Genomic DNA, 18338 nt, shown 5'->3' with positions numbered 1-18338 from the left:
GACAAATATAATTATTTTATTTCTTTCAGAAAGAGAAACACAAAGCAAAAGAAAAGACCAAAAAATCCCCTGCTCCTCTTCTGCTTTCTTCCCACTCCCTCAGCCTCCATCCTAACCTCAGCTGCCCTACAACACTTAGTGTGGGTGGTGTTATTACTGGAATACAGGGATTTTCATCTGGCACAGTTTAACCACTTCCCAAATTAAAATAGGCTATCTCAGCATATGCACAATAACCACACCTGTACCTACAGACTTTTTCTGGCTTTAACACTGTTGGTGTAACTGGAGTGGCAAAATTCCCTGTAGAGACCAGGCCTTGGCACAAAACTTGAGACAGTGTAACAATGAAGACAACAGAGCTCTGATTTTGTTCATATTCTCTAGCATCACTGACAGGTACCTATAAAACAACAGGATTCCTTCCTTAATCATTTCTCATCCTAGAGCTGTGATGACTCCACCGTGTTGTTCTGTAAATGGCTAAAGGGAAGAGAAAGAAAAGCCCAACACCAACAGGAGCAGAGAGTACTAACAGCTCCTAACAGAGTTCATCCTAAAGTTTAGATTTTATTTTAACTGTCATAAAAAAATATTTTAAACAACATTCTACAGGCCTGAAATTTTGTGCTTGTTAAAGTAAAAGCGAATGCTGTAAATAATGCCAGATGCCCTGAACTGAGTCCATGACTGAGTTCATTCTTGAACACATGCTCCTATACATAAATTCTTCATATCTTATGTTCACTGAAGTAAATTCTAAAACCATGAATTCATTTTACCACTACTGCATACAGTCTTGTCCAATGGAAGTATTACTGCCATTTGATCCACCAGTTCCCAGTCCATCACACAGGAAACACACCAGCAACGTTCATCTTTAACTTCTCCCCTGACCATCATCCCTGTAGCCATTGCTCTTCCAAGACAATATAAAACCACACCCTCTTTTGGCAACAGATATTTCCTTTTAACAATAAAAGACAAATTAAAGAGGATCCAAGTCCGTGGCTGATCAAGAACAGTCGTCTGTACAGCCTGCAACAGGAAGGATGCTGAACTGTAAGATCTGAAAGAATCAGAGGAAATGGTGTCACCATCCTCACCAGGAGGTTTTGATCTCAGGTGGGAAAGAGGAAATTCAAGACTAATCTGGACTCATCTCATAGATAGCTTAAGGATAATGCTGAAATCTCTGAGATGTTCTAAAATCAAAATATCAGCAAGATATATATAAACACTCAGTTAACTGAAGGATATTATGATACAAAATGGAGATGTCATGGTGAGTGAATTTGAATACATATTTAAATACTCCTCACTGTCTACCAATTGCAATTAACTACATGGCTACTGCTTGTTAGGAGGCATATATTTAAACCCACCCAGTCTCTCCCAGTACTGGAAAGAAGCAATCAACTGGGCCATTGTCTGTGGAAAACACTTCTGTACTTCCCTGAACTCCAAGGACTTTGCTGCCCAAGTCATGGAATTACTTCAAACCAGCATGTCTGAACAACAGAATATTTGGTGTTTTTAAATAAACTACTGATTCTTGTCTGAGATTTTCAAGATAAGGTGGCAGAATGAGGCAGAAAATCCACAGAGATGGTATCCAGTGATGTTATCCAGCAGAAGTTTGACTGAAACAAATCTTGGGTGCTCAATCCCTAGTTTTCACAGAGATGAGGGCTGTTAATTCCCACTGACATTGGTGGGAGTGAATTACTTACCTACTTTGAGGATGTTGGCCTCAGCTCATTTGGATTGCTTAACTGATCAAACCAGAGCACTGCTATCACCAGTTTATTTATTTGCAGCCCTGAGAAATCCAATATATGTGGTTTGCACAGTCTGATTAATACACAGTTGGACACACTATTAGGATACAATGCAAAACATTTATCAAGAATAATTTATTGAAAAATCTGTAAACACAGGTAATTATTAAGTAAACTTTTTTGAATGCAAAATAGATAAGAATCGGAAGAAAAGTAGAGAAGGTTTCCTTCATTTTCTTCATTGGGAAATAATTAAGCCAGGAGTTATTTTTTTCCAAGGAAGCAAGACTGATGTTGTGAATCACAGTATGAGGTCTTACCGACGTAAAGAATTTCCGCCTCTTGTTTTCAGGAAGACCTTATTTTAAGTGGACTGACTGCATTTTAAATAAATTCCTTTAAATAAATCAACATCAATTATGCCTAAAATGAGATTATAATGTCTGCATAGAAACTTGCACCTCTTATAGTTAGACTCACATAACTTTCCTGCTTAGTTCAAACTTCAGGAACTTCAGCAAGACACTGACTGGACAAATTGATGAACAAGGAATTTAAGCTTCAAAATCATGTGATTTTCTATCAAGAGCAATGTAACTGTTTAAAAATCTGCTGACAGCTTTGTCTCAAACACTGTAAAGCCATGTGCCACTCCCTTGCAGTCCATTCCAGCTCATCTCTAAAGTATCATGAAAGCTGAAATCTGCCACTTTCAATCAGAGAGCAGCACGTTGAGAAGGGCAGTGCACGCTGTGAAACTCTGGAAGCTGCCCTGTACTAGAGGTAAGGACTGCAGAGTAATTAATGCCCTTGGATTTCTTCTTTTTCTGAAATATTGCACTACTATCAAAAGTGAAATATCAAAACAAGTATGACAAGTCTTCATTTCATAGGAAGCAAGATTCAAATAAACACTTTACAGCAATGGTAAACTGTGCATACAATTTCAGGCTCAGCCTTATAAATATGTTTCAGCAATTTGCCTGCAGGTTTTTGAAGAGCCTGTGCACAGGTAGCAACTATAGTTTTGTACAAACCATCTTTGTCCTACTGCATGTGCAGGTTAGAGAAGCAGTAGCTGTGGAAAGAACAAAAGAACATTGTGCATCTTCTCCCTTGAAGTCACCTGGCAATTTCACCAAATCAAAGATAAGCAGACACAAAAGAAACCTCCCTATCTTCTCTACCCTCCCACCAACATCCCATCTGCCAATAAATGCCAGTCTCCTCTGATTTTATTCCAGTACTCATTAACTTCCACCTTTGCATGTGTCAGCCAGCCTCAGACTTTCCACTGAAAGATCTTTTGGAGGAATAAAATGTTTTCTTCTGATTGTCATCCCATATTGGATGTCCAGACTTGCTGTGCTCAGAAAACCAAGGTAACAGCAGATGATGTGTCAGTCCCCCTCCCACATTATATAATAAGTAATATAAGAGAGCACTTAACTTTTGTATGGGAGGAGTGTAGAGCTTAATCCCACTCCTTCTTTAGTGTCACAACCACTCACTATAAATTAGATAGGGTGTTCCACAGGTGTGGCATACTTGTGGCTACCATGCTCCAGCACTCAGGCAGATCATTCTTCCAGGTGAATAATGTATCTTGAACTCTGCTGTCCTGCCTCAAGGCCTTGTACAGATTGTAAACTGAGAGCTGCTCCCAGGGAAAAGCCCTTGTTTCTTTTGTTCTCCAGCCAAAACCATACCTGTGACAATAAAGAGCATCAGTTTCAACACGAACACTAGGCAATGTTTAGGCTCTTTGTAATACACCGATTTGTTTCTCTGTTTGAATAAATAAAATCAGCACAAATGTTTTTCCCCAAAAAGGAAATAACACCCAGGAAGAAAGGCTGGACTTGCCAGGTTGCCCACCCATACACTGAAACATCCCCAACACCACACTGTCAGTGCCTAGATAGGCAAATGCAGCGCTTCAGTGAGGAGATGCAGCCAAGCACTGGTCGGAACCACATGGGCTTTTTCTCTGCATACTCCAGAGCTCCTAGAATGGTCTCTGCTGCAGACCTTTTGTTGTGGAATTAACCAAATGCTTTGTGGTTGTGTAACTGCTATGGCCCTCCAAGGTGGCTCTCCAGTAAAGACAAAACCAAAATACTCTGCTCTCCCTTCTCTCATTTGTTTATTGATTGATCCCTGACTAGTGCTTGGATTTTTAATACAAGTTAACCTGTTTATAAATAGTAATTTTATTAACAACTGTTATTTACTTTTCATTCAGTCATTAATTTTCATTAAACATTCACAGCTAATATGTGTCTGGCAGACTTTAGTGAGGTGATTACACATAAAAAATTAAAAATTGAAACCTGCTTCTTGCAACAGGGAACGATTTTTTAAAAGATACTGCAAACAAAGCTCACGCTCTGATCCGAGAGTGGAAAAGTTGAAAAACACCCGTCCTAGACTCAAATTGAATTTTTATGTTAATGTTAAGATTACTATGTGATGACATACAGGTCAAGTGAATGGGACAGGGCTGTATCATGTCCCTGCAAAACTGGATTCAAACCCCTCTTTCCCCATAGAGTGCTTTTCCTGGTATATCCAAGCCAGTGTGCGTCATACACCTCCATCCAAGCTTTCCTCTTTTAGCCTGCAGTTCCCTACAGCTTCCTTTCAAACTTTTCTTTGTTCCCTAATACTAGTTCCATCTTTCCAGAGGGACACTGTGACCTGCTTTGACTCATGGACAGAGTTAACACAGCACCAAATGTAAACCCAGACTACTCACAGCTGTAGGCCGGCTCCTCACATCTGATGGCTGCTGAGAAGTACCTGAAAGACCTTCTGTGCCACAGACAATATTTCCTGATGAGAGAGAGAATCTTTTTCATTAAAGAGAAGCATCAAGGCAGTACAAACACCTCTCTGAGAACCATCCACCTCAGGTTATTTTGGCAATGTGAACCTGAAGAAAAGGAGCCCAGAATTCACAAAGCAAATTGTTCCTGAAATGTACAGAAAAAAACCCCAAACTGATAGATAAGGGAGGTAAATTGCAGGGAAAACACCATTTCAACCCCACGCACCACACCACTACAGACACATTTCTCTCTTGGAGTTCTGCAGAAAATACTCCAGTAATATTTTTGCTATTTATTCTGCCCACCTGCTCTGTGCACTTTTCTCTCTCTGGCAGGCCCTTGCACATGGCCCTTGTTTCCCCATCATTATCCTGTTATGAAGTAATAAAGTGTGGTTGATCTTGGTGCTGGAAACACAGCCAGACTGCTCAGTAAAGGAACAAGAACTTTAAAATATTTCAAAGGATTTATGGACTCACGTTGCTGAACTCCATCTCCCAAGGACATCTGTACTGAGCTCGCCAGCCACTGAAGCTCTCCTCTCTGCACTCACAGACTACATGCTCCATTCGTAGGGAGGGGTGGAGGGATGCTTTCCATGTACTGTAAGAATCATCTGTCTTGGGATTTCTGTGAATTTTAGAGATGAGAGGACATAGCACAGAAATACAAAATGTGAACATTTCTGTCTCCTTGAGAACACGATTAACCCTCATACTTACACTGTGAAATAAAACTAGTTACACCCACAGAAAAAATGCAGCCATGCACAGAGCTTGGACCACAGCTTCAGCATGCACCTGAGCTGAAGATTCTCCTGGCAAAGCCCAGTTTCTGTACTGGTTACTGTTGAATCAGCTGGTATTGTAGGTCCAGTGTGACTATCAGAGGAGCTGAGGTCAGATCTATGCATCTGCCCAAGTTCATCCATTTCTATTCAGCTCAATACTTCTAACACAAGTCATCCTCTGCTGATCCTCCTTACTGAGCCACCATGAAGCCATGCTAAAACTTCCCTCTCTGTAGCACCACTTGTATTCAAGTTCCCACAGATCTCTAGTTTCAGGGAGAAGATGGGAATGGTCCTGCAGGACTTTGTTTTTCATTGTTATGGTTTATTTTAAATGAAACAAACTCCAAAATGCACTGTGCTTTGCAATGGAAGAAGTCTCACATAGCCTGTTAGAGAAATGGCAGCCAACGCTGTCAAAGCCTTGTTTCATAATATTTACAAAGTTGTTGATCCGGACAGAAAAGGGACAACTACATATCAGAAATCAGGAGAGATTTTCTTGCATAGTTCTCGAGTGAACAAACATAGACGGAGTCCTGAAGTTGTAGGAAGCTCCTGACTCATTATCTGTCATATCCATGGGGTAAGCAGGGGCTCTAACAACTCTCCTTCTAGTGGTGCCCCCGTGTGATGTTTGGTCAGGCAATTGACTCTGAGGTTCACAGGTAAGTAGGGTGCCCTCATGGCAAATCAGGTAACATCTGCTTTGTCTTCCTTCACCAAAATATAAGCTCAGTGTTCAGCATGCAGAAATATATTGTTGCTTCATGCTCATTTTGTTTAAATCAGTCTATTAATTTTTGTACTATGCAGTCATTCTCAAGACAGGCATGACCTCAATCTTTCAGTATTTAATGACTTTCCCTTTGTGGGACAACGTACAGCTCTTCCATGTTGCTCATCACTTTTGGAAAAGGACCAACTTTTTGAGTTCCTCGGCTGAGTGAGGAGGGGGAAAAGGAAGAAAAATCCTTCTTCATCGCTTTTTAGGGACTGAACTCTAGTCTTGCTTTCTACAGGCTTGGGAAACTCCAGATAATTTCTGCCAGCACAAGTAATGAAAACTGAATTACATGCTTCTGTGAATGCAAACAGTGTCAGAGGAAATTGTTTAACCCTTGAGAAGGTTAAAGCATAATTTAAGACAGTGAGGTGTTAACCTCTTCAAAGCATCTGCAGAGCATTAGAAGGGTTTCAAGTGAAATGGGACAGGTGGAAGCAACATCTCATCCTTTTCCATTGCTATTTATCGCCAGTGAAGTGTTCCTATGCATCTGTAATGGCACACATTTCTCTTGGGGACAGGAAGCTTTGGTGTATATTTCCAATGAAACAGTTTCTAAAAACCAGTCTGAATGCATGAGTTTGACCTCAGCATTCAGAGCTTGCTTCCCTGCAGACTCGGAGGAAGAGTGAAGTTGTTGGGTGAGACTCACAGTAAGACTGGCAGATGAAATTCGCCTGTTTCAGCAGATCGGGGCAAATGATGAGGTCAGCAGGCTGCTGCCTACAGCAGAAGGAAGAGCCCTGCCCTGATGCTGGCTCTGCCTGCATGTGAGACCTAGGAAAGCCTGAGCAGCTGCTGTTGGCCATGGGAGGCCTTGGGAAAGCATGAGCAGAGTTGGAGCTGGTCAGGCTCAGCAGGAGCGGCAGGCACGGCTCCCAAATCTCCCACCCAAACTCTTCTCCACCCAAACATCGCTCTCTCCGTTCCCCTCCTTCCCACTCATGGGAGCATCCTGCCCAGATCCAGCCTCGATGCTTTGTTTTCAGTGTCGCTTCAGCCCAAAAATCCAACTCCCAAAAGAGCAGGAGCTGAGGAGGATAGAGGGACATCCCTGTGGTCCTGCCCTCGGTGGGACGGCCTCACACGAGCAGACCACTCAGTCAAGGTGCTTGAGCTGGATTTTAACAGCCAGGTGAAGCTGAATGCCCATTTCTCTCTCTGCCCAGTGAACACCTCTCCTTACGAATAAAGGCTTATTGTACGCTCCTCGCTGAGGTAGCCGCCAGCAGCCTTCCCATGACAGTGGGCGAAATGAGCCGTCGTCGGGCCACGCAAGGGAACACTGGTCACCCCATGGCACCGGTGTCAGGCGGGACCCCAGGGCTGCCACAAGGCAGCGAACCAGCCTCAGCCTCCCCCGCACACCCCGGGAGCTCAGCACGTCTGCACCGGCCCCAGCTGAAGAACGCAGTGCCCCCTGCCCCAGGAACCCGGGCCCCCGGGGGCGGGGGGCTCTTCCCCAGCGGCCCGGCCGCCTCCTCCCATCAGCTTTTCAGTGGGAAAAACTGGTTCGGGGGCTGTCGCCGGCCAGCTCGGGCAGGGGCCGGGGAGCGGGGGCTGAGCCGAAGGGACCCGCTGATGGCGGCCGGGCACCACATGGGGCCGGGGGCTGCCTCACCGCTCCTGCCCGGTCGGGGGGCTGGAGCAGGGCGGGGGGCCGGAGCCGGGCGGGCGGGCGGGTGGAGGGGAGCGGCGCCTTGGCCGGAGGGGGGTGCGGAGCCGCCGTGGAGGGCGGAAACGGGGTGGGGGGATTTGCGTCAGTGAGGGAGCTGGGAGCGGGCGAGGGCGGGCGGGACGGACGGAGGGACAGACGGACGGAGGTAGCCCGCGGAGAGGCACCGGCCCGCTGCGCTCGCCCGCCGCCGCTGCCCATCGCCCCATGGAGCTGTGCCCGGGGCCCGCGCCGCCCTCGGGATGGGCGCTGCCGCTCCTGCTCGCCCTGGGCGCCGCCGGGCTCAGCCACGGCACCCCGCACCTGCCGTACTCCCGGCCGGGCTCCCGCAGCAAGTGAGTACCGCCCGCCCCGGGCGCGCTGCGGGCCCCGCCGGGCCGGGCGGGCTGCGGAGCCCGGGGTGCCTGACCGACACTGTCCTTCTCCCCCAGGAACTGGTGCGCCTACATAGTGAACAAGAACGTCAGCTGCTCGGTGCTGGACGGGACGGAGAGCTACGTCCAGGCCCAGTACAAGTGTGCCTGGAACCAATTCCCCTGCGAGCCCACCCTGGTGTAAGTAGCGCCGGGGGCGACCTCGGCAGGGACAGCGCTTGGCCACCCGCTGCCGGCGGGGAAGCGGCCGCTGCCGCGGCGCTCGGTGATTCCCGGCACCCCGAAAAGCGCAGGGCCGGGGCAGGGGGGCGCGGACCGCCCTCGGTCCCCAGCGCGCCCCAAACAAAGCGCTCGCTTGGTGCGGACATCAGGCTGCTGGAGCTAATTAGAGCCAGATTGAGTTGCTGGTCCGTGCAGCCTGGAGGGAGCTGCGCTGGCACACCTCGTCGGCATGGAGAGGCGTGCAGGCGGGCGGAAAGCACGCGGGCTGCTTTCCATGGGCGGCGGGAGCGCCGGCATCAGGACCGCACCTATGCGCTGCTGGGAGCGCACCTGGGCCGGAGCTGCCAGCGTACAGCCGCGCTCAAAACCGGTTTTATGGCTGCTCTGTGTTGCTGGATCGGCGCGTAAAGGGAGAACCAGGAACGGGAGCCAACCCCTTTACAGTCTGTGTATCCCCTGTCTGTTATCCAGCAAGGGGAGCAGCCAGTGCAAAGATTTTTACGGGGGGTAATGCAAAGTTGCTTATTTGATTTTAATCTTCGTGCGTGTGACCACGTGGTGATCTGTGGAGTGGCCTCCTAGGGCAAGGTGTGGTGCAGCAGGTACAGCAGGCATCAGGGGACAGATGGATCTCGCTCATCTGCTGGTAATCGCAGGCAAATCTCCTTTCCTCCCTTTTCCACTTGAAAAACAGTAATATTTACACATTTCTCTTTGAAAGCTCTAGGCGATACACACTCTGTGAAACCACTTCAGCATCACCAGGAAGTCACTGAAAAGACACCCACAGATTTTCATAGGCTCAGACTTGGGCTGAGGTGATGATGAAGATTGTTTTACAATAAAACTACAGTAACTAGTTTTTATTTTGACATGAAACAGTGAGGATGAGACAGATACTGCTAGATCCTGGGTATTACTGAAACAGAACTTCAGACACTGATGGCACCTGCCACCCTGGGGCCCATGACAATAGGGGTTCAATGTTTGGCATTCAAATGTGCTGCTTTCTGTTTGTTTGGGTTGTTATTTTTGTTAAAAACCCACCTTTTCTCTCTATAAACACTAGAATTTGAGGGGAAGAAACAAAGCAGACGGCTGAGTAACACTGTCTTGTGTAACTTCCCTTGTTTCTCTTTGGAGTCTTGAACTGGTGATTTTGGACTTCTGACTGAGTTTATGGATGTGTAATGGGGTGTGCCCTCTGTCCTGAGAAGTCTCTGTAATGGAGCTACAGAGGCAAGAGGAGGGGTTGAAGCTGAGCTCTTTAAACACATAAATCACCAAGTATTAAGATAAAGAATTTCAGAGGCAGTAAATTAGGACTTTCATGGGCTATCTGCTAGTAGATAGTGAAGAAAGTGCAAAGGCATTGCTTCTAGCTCAGAAAGTTCTTGCACTGAGAGTGTGAGATTGTTGTCAGGAGTAAGAAGGGGAAGCCCAGCTTGAGCAGGGGCCTGGACTGCATGACCTCCAGCAGTCCCATCCCTTCCAGATTTCTCTGTGGTTCTCTGAAATGGCATTGTCTGTCCTTGTGCTTCTAAACATCTGGAGTTGGCTGCTGTCAGAGAGAGAATATGGGACTGAACAGACATTTGGTCTCACCAGCCATGTCCAGTCTCATGGGTTTTTTTTGTTCTTTTGAGAATGGAATTAGATACTTATCATAAGACTTTTTTTCCTCTGTTTGACTTTCTTTGGTGAACATCACTGTTTTCTTCATAACCATAATGGCAACTGCAAAACAATTCCTTGTTCTTAACATGAAATATTCCTTATTCTTACCATAAAATATTTTTGTCTTGTCACAGCACCAGCTGATTAACACTGAGAGAAGGTGGAATATCAAAATCTTGAAATTGTTTTGTGTTCAAAACTGTTTATAGGTTGTCATTTTATTTTTGTGTCTGTTGCATATATACTGTCTCTTAGTGGCAGAGTAAGAAAGGTGCTAATCCAAAAAGGTCTGAATTGCATGCTTCAAATCCTGCAAACCCCTAACTTATTTCCTGTGAAAAATATTGTTTAATTCAAGAGTAGCAGTCTGAATAACAAAATGTGTTTTTATAGGTTTACTAGCCAATGTTCACAAAAATAGGATAGGAAAGAGCTATAAAACAACAAAGAAATGACTGAGGACTTAGTGGAAATTATTCTCTTTTTTTTCTCCTTTATACACTTGAACAGAGAACTTAAAATGAGCTAAATAGCAGATATTCATGGGAATAAAGTACAGTCCCTGTGTAGTCTCCTCTTGATACCCATGGTTTATCTAAGAGCTCATTCAGCTGCAGACAGTGGGGACAGTGAGATCCAAATCAAACAAAGAGTTCCTTAACTGTATCATGGATGTGTGTGTTTTATTAGTACTTAAGTACTATTAGGTCTATTTTTAAATCAGTCAGTGGATTTACTGTTGGTTTATATTAGTTTAAGACTAGATTTAAAGAGCCCTTCTAGTGTTTAGGTACAGTCTAGGTTATGCCTAACAATTACTTAGATTGCAGTGTATAGGGGAGCATTTCACTGCCTTAAACTTGCAGTGTACTCCTGAATTCCTTATGCTCTTTACAGACAAGATCGTGCGTGCTGCATATATGGATTATAGTCAGCCCTGATTTGCCTTCGAAATACAAAGCTCTGGTGATTAAGCCTAAAATTATATGCATGCATGAACCCTTTTTATCTACCTTTTAGGCCTATTAAAATATAATTTGTCTGAAGACAAAAACCCCAAAGACCCTTGCTGGAATGACTACACTTCTAGGATTGTTAACTGTAAATTCACTTTGGCTGCATGGTGTTTTTCCTGAAAGCTTAAGCTGAAATTCAGGAAATTATTACACTTCATTGTTTAACTGTTTTATAGGTACTTGGGCTCGATAGTGCATTTCCTTGCTGAAAAGTCGGTGAATGCTTTGGCTGATTAAGGTGTCAGGGATGAATGTGAGTTGAAGTGGGGCTGCTTGAGAGATAGGAAGAGAGAGAGTAGAAAGAAAGAGCAGAAATGCCCTTTGAAGTACGTTCCCTTTGAAGTGTTGGGGGGCTCCTGATTTATTTTTTCTTAAAAACTGTGACTAGCAAAGGAAGGAGGAACTTTGTTATTAGTGGGTCATTGGACTGAAAGGTACAAAAATATTAGTGTTTATACTCACTAAAAAGAACTTGGCTGTTTTGAAATTTAATATTGCTTCATAAATAACCGACCCCTCACTGCTTCTTTCGTCATGAATTTCCATTCGTAGCTTTCTTATGAATGGTTTGGTTACTTACTTAGCAATAATAGCAATTTGTAACTAGTAGCATTATCTATTTCTGAAAGAAAAAACATGTTGCCTGTCTGGTTAGATCCTACGCACTCTTTAGGGTTGTGTCTTGTTTGGGACATCCTCTGGTCACCGTAGCCGGTTCAGGGTAGAATGTTGTCATAGCAGTTGTTTGTGCAGAGCGTGTGAGTTCACCTGGCTGTACCAGAGGTGCACCAATTTATGGCCCAGCACTTTTGGGAAAAGCTGCTTTCACTAGTAAGGTTTTGATTTTAAAGTCTGAAGTGAACTGAAGTGGCTGGGGCAGAGGGATATTTTCTGGGTTTCTGCCTTTGCTAGAGAATTGCAAGCAGGACTTCTCCCTACGAGGTAGTAAATCAAATAGAAAAACATTCAGATTGGTAAGGACCTCAGGAGGTCATGCAGTCTCCTCAAAGTCCCCAGCTAACAGCAGAACCAGCTTCAATTTAGATAAGGTTGCTCAGGGACTTGAAGAAGGAGTTTTTATCAGATCTCCTAATTCATGTACCAGCCCCATTAATTATGCTCATGTGAGTAAAGATATCTGTGCTCAAGTCAGGTCATCTTTCTTTAGCTTGTGAGGAGTGAATTTCATGATTTAGTGTAAGTTTCTCATCTTAACACTAATGATACATTAAGCCCATTATTTCATTTATAAAATGACCAAGAAAATGATGAATGAATCAATAGCTAAATTAGCAAGCCTCTCCAAATTTCTAATTGAGCAATATTTTCCAACTTCTTGTCATTTATACTTTCAGATGATCATAAATAAGCCCAGTGCCAAACTAATCACAACTTTATTCATGGCCCAGAAGAAGAGTCAAAGCACAAGATTGAAATAACTTTAGAGAATGTTGCTACAAGTTTTCTGCATTCATAAATATCGGAACAGATTACTGCTTATGAGTAAAACACTACTTTTAGTAAGCAGCATTCAGCATTTATTAACAATATATTATTGGGTAAAAGTGGAAATTTTATAACTGAAAACCCTCATAGGAGACCTCCAGTTCAAGTTGAATGTTTTCATCCATCTGGCAACCTCAGAACGACCTGGGTGGAGCACATCAGCCCCAGTCTAGGAATATATAGGAAATCCCCATGTAATTTTCAACCTTCTAACAGTCCCAAAGTAGTTTTCTCTGAGACTGTTCTGTTGCTAGAAATTAAGCATGCAGAATCAGTGGTCAGAGTTCTCAGCACCAGGCAGGATCAAACCTCAGATGCACAAGTCAGCACGGACTGAGCCTGTTTGCTGCTGGCCTCCAGCAATACATATCTCATAAGAAAAACTTCTCAGGATGCACAAAGACTTGAAGGGAAAGCAAGAACTGTTTAATGTTTCCCCTCCAAGTATCTATAAAGGTCTTCAGGACTTTCTTTCCAACTTTGTGTATTTTGTATGAAGCAGAATCTCTTTGTACAGGCTCCAGCTAGCTGACTACATAGGGAGGTTAGCCTAGGGGCTTGTGCATTGAAAACTGTAAGGAAACTCAAAAAACTTCAGTCTCCTGGAGTGCTTGTTTGAAAATCTTTGAGATCCTGCTGGGTGTGGTAAGTTTTCCTGGCTGCCTCCCTAAGCCTGAAATTGTGCATCTCTGTCTCCACGCACTGAACGCAGCAGAGTCTTTTTTCTCTGTGAACTGGACAGGGAATTTTCATTCCATGCATCATTTGAGTTTGTTGCAATAATGTAAAAAAAAAAAAAATCCCATGCTACTCCTCACTTCACATTAATGTAAATACTTAAAGTTTCATGCTCTTCTGATTTGAGAAATGTGTAACCTGGAGGTCTGGGGCCTCTTCTGTTAAGCACCAAACTGTTGCCAAAGAAATAAGTTTTTATTTTCAGGGAGCTGCTGACCAGTTAAGGTGTATTTCATCGTAAATACCCAAATAACCAAGGAACATTCTGTACCATTAGACCATTAGTGGGCAGTGCCAGTTTTACACATTGGGGATATTGTGACTCCCATCTGACTTCAGTTTTGCATTCACATCTCATCTTTCCTTTGCCTTCTGGTTCACTTTTAACTTGGTGTCTTGGAAAGTAACTGCTCTCAAAACAATGCTCCATTTTATTCTTGAAGTTGGGGTCCCACTTAATCCCACAGGTTAGCTCTTGCCTTTGTGAAAGTATTGCTTGTTTGTTTCATCTGGGTGTATTTTCAAATAATCTCCAGCAATAGCTCTTTCTAGAGCATTCTAGAATTTCATGGGCAGAGAAGCAGAAGAGAGACTGAGCAGGAGCTCAGTTTGTCAGGCAGCTTTCTCAGTAGCAGTGCTCTGCATCCTCACTTCATCTTTCCACTCGTGTAAAGTGAGAAACTTGATCCCTACTGCTGGGAGAGGCAGGTGATGATGTTGTTAACATATAACCTGTTGCAAAGTTGTTCCTGTTCCATCACTGTTAAGAGTACATCACTTTGCGGCTCTACAAAACTTTCCTGAAATCCTTTTGAAAGGGCTGTATTTTCAGGGTTCTCCTATCCCATTCTATTTAGGTGGGATTTTAATAGCTTCCTGTTGGTCTGTTACCATGTGTTTGACTGGCATTTCAACATTGTAAATCCCAAGACTGAAGTTCTGCTCTGAGCCACAGGCTGCCTGTGGCTCTAAGTTACTTAAATACATCCTATGTCTTGGTTTTGCTGTTCATAAGAAGAGGATGCCTACCTAGTGGTAATTTATGAACATTAAGCATAATAACATCTTAAAGTTCTGGGCATTTCCTGCTGGACTTTAATGGTCAGCTTTTCGAAAATAAGACCCTTGGCAGCCAAGAGAGAGTTAGACAGGTAGGTAGGTATTTGTGTATGTGTGTGTGAAGATGTATATACAACAAGAAGAAATACCTAATATGTGACATGAGCTGACATTTCAGAATGTGCTTGGTTCTTTCTTCCCACAAAGAATCGTTTCTCTCCCGAGAGAGAAAATTGTAGTTTGAATCTCATCTTTTTTTGATAGAAGAATTCCAGCTGAGTGGCATAAAATCCACTGTAAAAGTAATAAACAATGGCACTTCTGGAGACTTTGAAATGAAACCATGTGGTTTTGCCTGAGAATAGTTGAATGTTTTTGTCTTCTACCAGTTCCTGTAATCTTTTGTCCTTCTTACTGAGCAAAACACGAACTTTGCAGTAAAATTCAGCCAGGTTCTCTCAGATGCATTGAAATAGTGTTCAGTATTGAAGACAACTAAGTGCCAGCGACCAGGCTGTAGTGAGCTAATTGGGGCACCATGATTCTCGGCTTCTTCCCTGGCACCAGTAGATGAGATGACTGTTTTATTTAGGGATAGACAAAAACAACTTTTTCCTTCCTTGTATGAAGGAGTAATACAATCACCTGTGCCAGGTCTCTGCCCACTTAGCAATTTCTTCCAGATGGAAGGCCGTCCTCTCCCATCATGCTTTCCAGGTAGCGTGAAGACACCAAGTAAAAATAATCGATGGAAGAAAGTACTGAGTCTCTCAATGCTCATTCCTATTCTATGAAACATTCAGTGTAATTACAGTGCTTTTGTAGTCAGATACTAAAGCACTCTTTGCAGTGACCTGGATGGGTGATTTCTTGGCTGTGCACACAGCAGGCAGTTGTGTTCCTGTGGATGCAGAGTGTTTTGACTCATTCCCTTTCTTTCCTTCAGTTTGTGTCCCTGTTAATGCTCTCAGCCAGCAGCAGTTTTTTGTTCAGGATTTAGCTCAGAACAGATCAGGTACAAATGTTGGCCATGCTATACATGAGGGCAAATTTTATTAAGAACTCCCTTGTGTGCCTGTGCGAGCCTGGAGAAGCTGAGTCTCCTTGGTCATATGCCCTAGTGATGCTTGTCATAACTTTATATTTTCCACAGGAGTGCCTCAAAACTTTGTTTCTCCCAGCACAAAAAATTTTGAAACACTCTTCCTGCTTTCACTGAACACTTAGACTTCTGTAGGTTCATCTGTTCCTGTCAAAACATCTTTTCGCTGCTTGCTATAAACGCCTTAGGACAAATTCTTAGTAAAGACACATTTTTCTCAAATTAAGCTCATCTGTGGGCTGGAATACAAGCTAGCTGCCAGTGCTGCTGTGTAGTAGCAAGGTAATAAAAGAATGAAAAACAAAGGTGGGATTTGATTCACCCTGACCTAAATTGTCTGCCCTGTATGCAGAGGGATGAAACTGAGCGTGGGAGCTTAGACGTGCAGTGATGGTGACTCAAATGCAAGTCAGTGGTGTCCAGCACACTCTGTAGGTAACAGGATGTAAATAATGACTTTAGGGTGAGATGCAGCCCTGTTTTGACTCTGCTGGCTGTGTTGACTATTTCTGTTTGCCTTCATGGAAATACAGACCCTTAAAGCCTGTCCTTACCTACACAGGAGGCACCTGAAATCCCTGTGTACTGAAACTCACAGTTACTGACAACTGCTAAAATCTCCGAAGATTTCAGTGGAACTAGGATTTCTACCACCATTTTCAGGGCTTACAATTAAGCCTGCACTCTTGAGAAGCAGAAAACTTAGGATCAACTGGTTCTAGTTCAGTGTTTGTGTAGTATAAACAGCCAATAAGATGTATTTTCAGCCTACAAAATAAAAGAATGCTTGGTCAAAATATGATTGCATTTAATTACATCTTCTAGGTAGTGTTTTTGAGTGGTGTCTATATGCCACTTAAGTGCTCCCATTGCAATATATTGGAGATTTAGATGACTGGGACTATATAACTGTAGTATAACTGTATAAATATAACTACCAGACTATGCAATTTACGAAGAATGTGTCTACATGCAATAAAAATGTTAGAGTGTAGATTTTGTATCTTCTATTTTGTAAAGACAGAAATTTGCAGGCTGCTGAAATCATGGGACTCGTTCCAATCACTACAGAATTTTGGACCAACCTTGAGGCTTTGTGCTCAGAGTAAACATTTTTTATGCTGCTTATGTAGAAACATGCTGATTCTGTGGTCCCTTCCTCACAGCGAGGATGTGGTGGCACTTATCTCATTGCATTTCCCAGAAGGCTGAATGCTAATATCTAGTTACAGAGCTGAGCCATATGTTTTCCCACCAATTTCACCCAAGTGTTTCTGATTTGTTTTATCACTATTAGGTGACATTCCAAATATCAGTGTTAACTGTTTCCTTCTGTGGCTTAGCACCATGAGAATATTATAGCTCATTCCCTAGTCAAAATGTCTAGCATTTACAGCAAACATGTATTTTTAATCAAGCATTTTCCTGTGGAAGTACTTCTCTCTCAAAGAGGAGGAATATTTGAATGCTATTGTCACCCTGTACAACTTCATTTCAGCTGTGAAACACTTAAGATATTAAAAGTGGAGGTTTGTGTTAGTGGTCTGGGTGTGTTTTCTCATTTGATCAGCATGTTGAGTTCATGATGAAGGTAGTAGGTGTGGGTAGTTACAAGCCTGTTGTGGAAAAACTCCTGCAAAACAGCTGTTCTTATGTTCTCTGTTGCAATGAAAGATTAGAGATAGTTGATATTAACCTTTATTCATGCTTTATAAAAGAATGATTTCAGTATTTAGCTCAGTTCATCAAGAGATTATGACCACCATCTTGGACTTGAAGTCCACAGGAGAATGGAGTGACTCGGCACAGTAATTGCTGGTGTGTTGTATGTAATTTCTAACCACATAAGAAATGACTATTTTTTAAAATAGTTTTGAAGTATACTTGTAAAAATAATTAACGTTTGTTAACACTTATTTGAATAGCAGAAATCCAAGTCAAACAGAGGAAGATTTGATGTTTTACTGGTTTTAGTTGCATTGCAGCATATATAGGTGTAAAAGCGGAGCCTCAATTTTTAAGAGACTTAGGAAACTTTTGTGGACCCTTTTGACAAAATTGCTTCACTAGATAACTCTGTAAAGATTCACACCTGCCAGATAAACAGTGTGAAACTTGATGTTATATTCCAACCATGTATCTTTATCCAGCTTCATAGAGAAGCAACATTTTGCTCTGAGTACCCTGAGTGCATCTTATGTGTTTTGTGTGCTTGTGATTGTATATTATGTGTTTGCTATGACTATGAGTGAGTAGTTGGATTCAGAATACTGCAGATTTAAATAAAGACATGTCTAATTTGTACATTTTGATAGTTCCCAGTCCTATGTCTTTCACATACATAGAATCACAAATTATTCTCAGGATGCAGTCCCTAGAAGAAAATTATGGTTTGTTTTGTTAGAACTGTAAGCAACAACAGAATTGTGTTCAGTGCTGTTAGACTGCTATATCCTAGCAAAATCATGGAAGTCTCCAGCTCCTCCTCTGAAATTCACTGAGTGAGCAAAGTTCTGACTTTAAAAAGCATCTTGTATGATTGAGAATCTCCCTGGGGCTGGATGCATGCTGGTGACTGTCATTTGCCAGTGCACCGTGACACCTTTTCTTTCATGGGCAGCTTGCACAGCAGCTGTGCATGAAGAATGTCATTGGTAGAGAAGCTGTAGCAGTGAAGTTGTGATTTTAAAGAAATTTTTATGTGACTGGATTCAAATTAGAGAAGTGCTAGTGTAAATTCCTGTTTCCCAGCCTTACATGACTGGCCCTCCTGGAGGAAA

General features: G+C 43.2%; 1 protein-coding gene across 1 annotated transcript in view; it reads left to right on the top strand.

Annotated features, from left to right (window-relative positions):
- Positions 1–8071: 8071 nt before the first annotated feature.
- Positions 8072–18338, top strand: part of EMILIN2 (elastin microfibril interfacer 2) — a 31520-nt gene continuing 21253 nt past the window's right edge. The window contains 2 exon segments of the mRNA XM_032122938.1: positions 8072–8199; positions 8296–8418. Coding sequence (XP_031978829.1) covers positions 8072–8199; positions 8296–8418 — 251 coding nt within the window.

Source organism: Corvus moneduloides, chromosome 1 (assembly GCF_009650955.1).
Source record: "Corvus moneduloides isolate bCorMon1 chromosome 1, bCorMon1.pri, whole genome shotgun sequence".
Lineage (NCBI taxonomy): Eukaryota > Metazoa > Chordata > Aves > Passeriformes > Corvidae > Corvus > Corvus moneduloides.
Note: the sequence above shows the minus strand (reverse complement) of the source record. Positions and strands in the feature narration are given on the sequence as shown.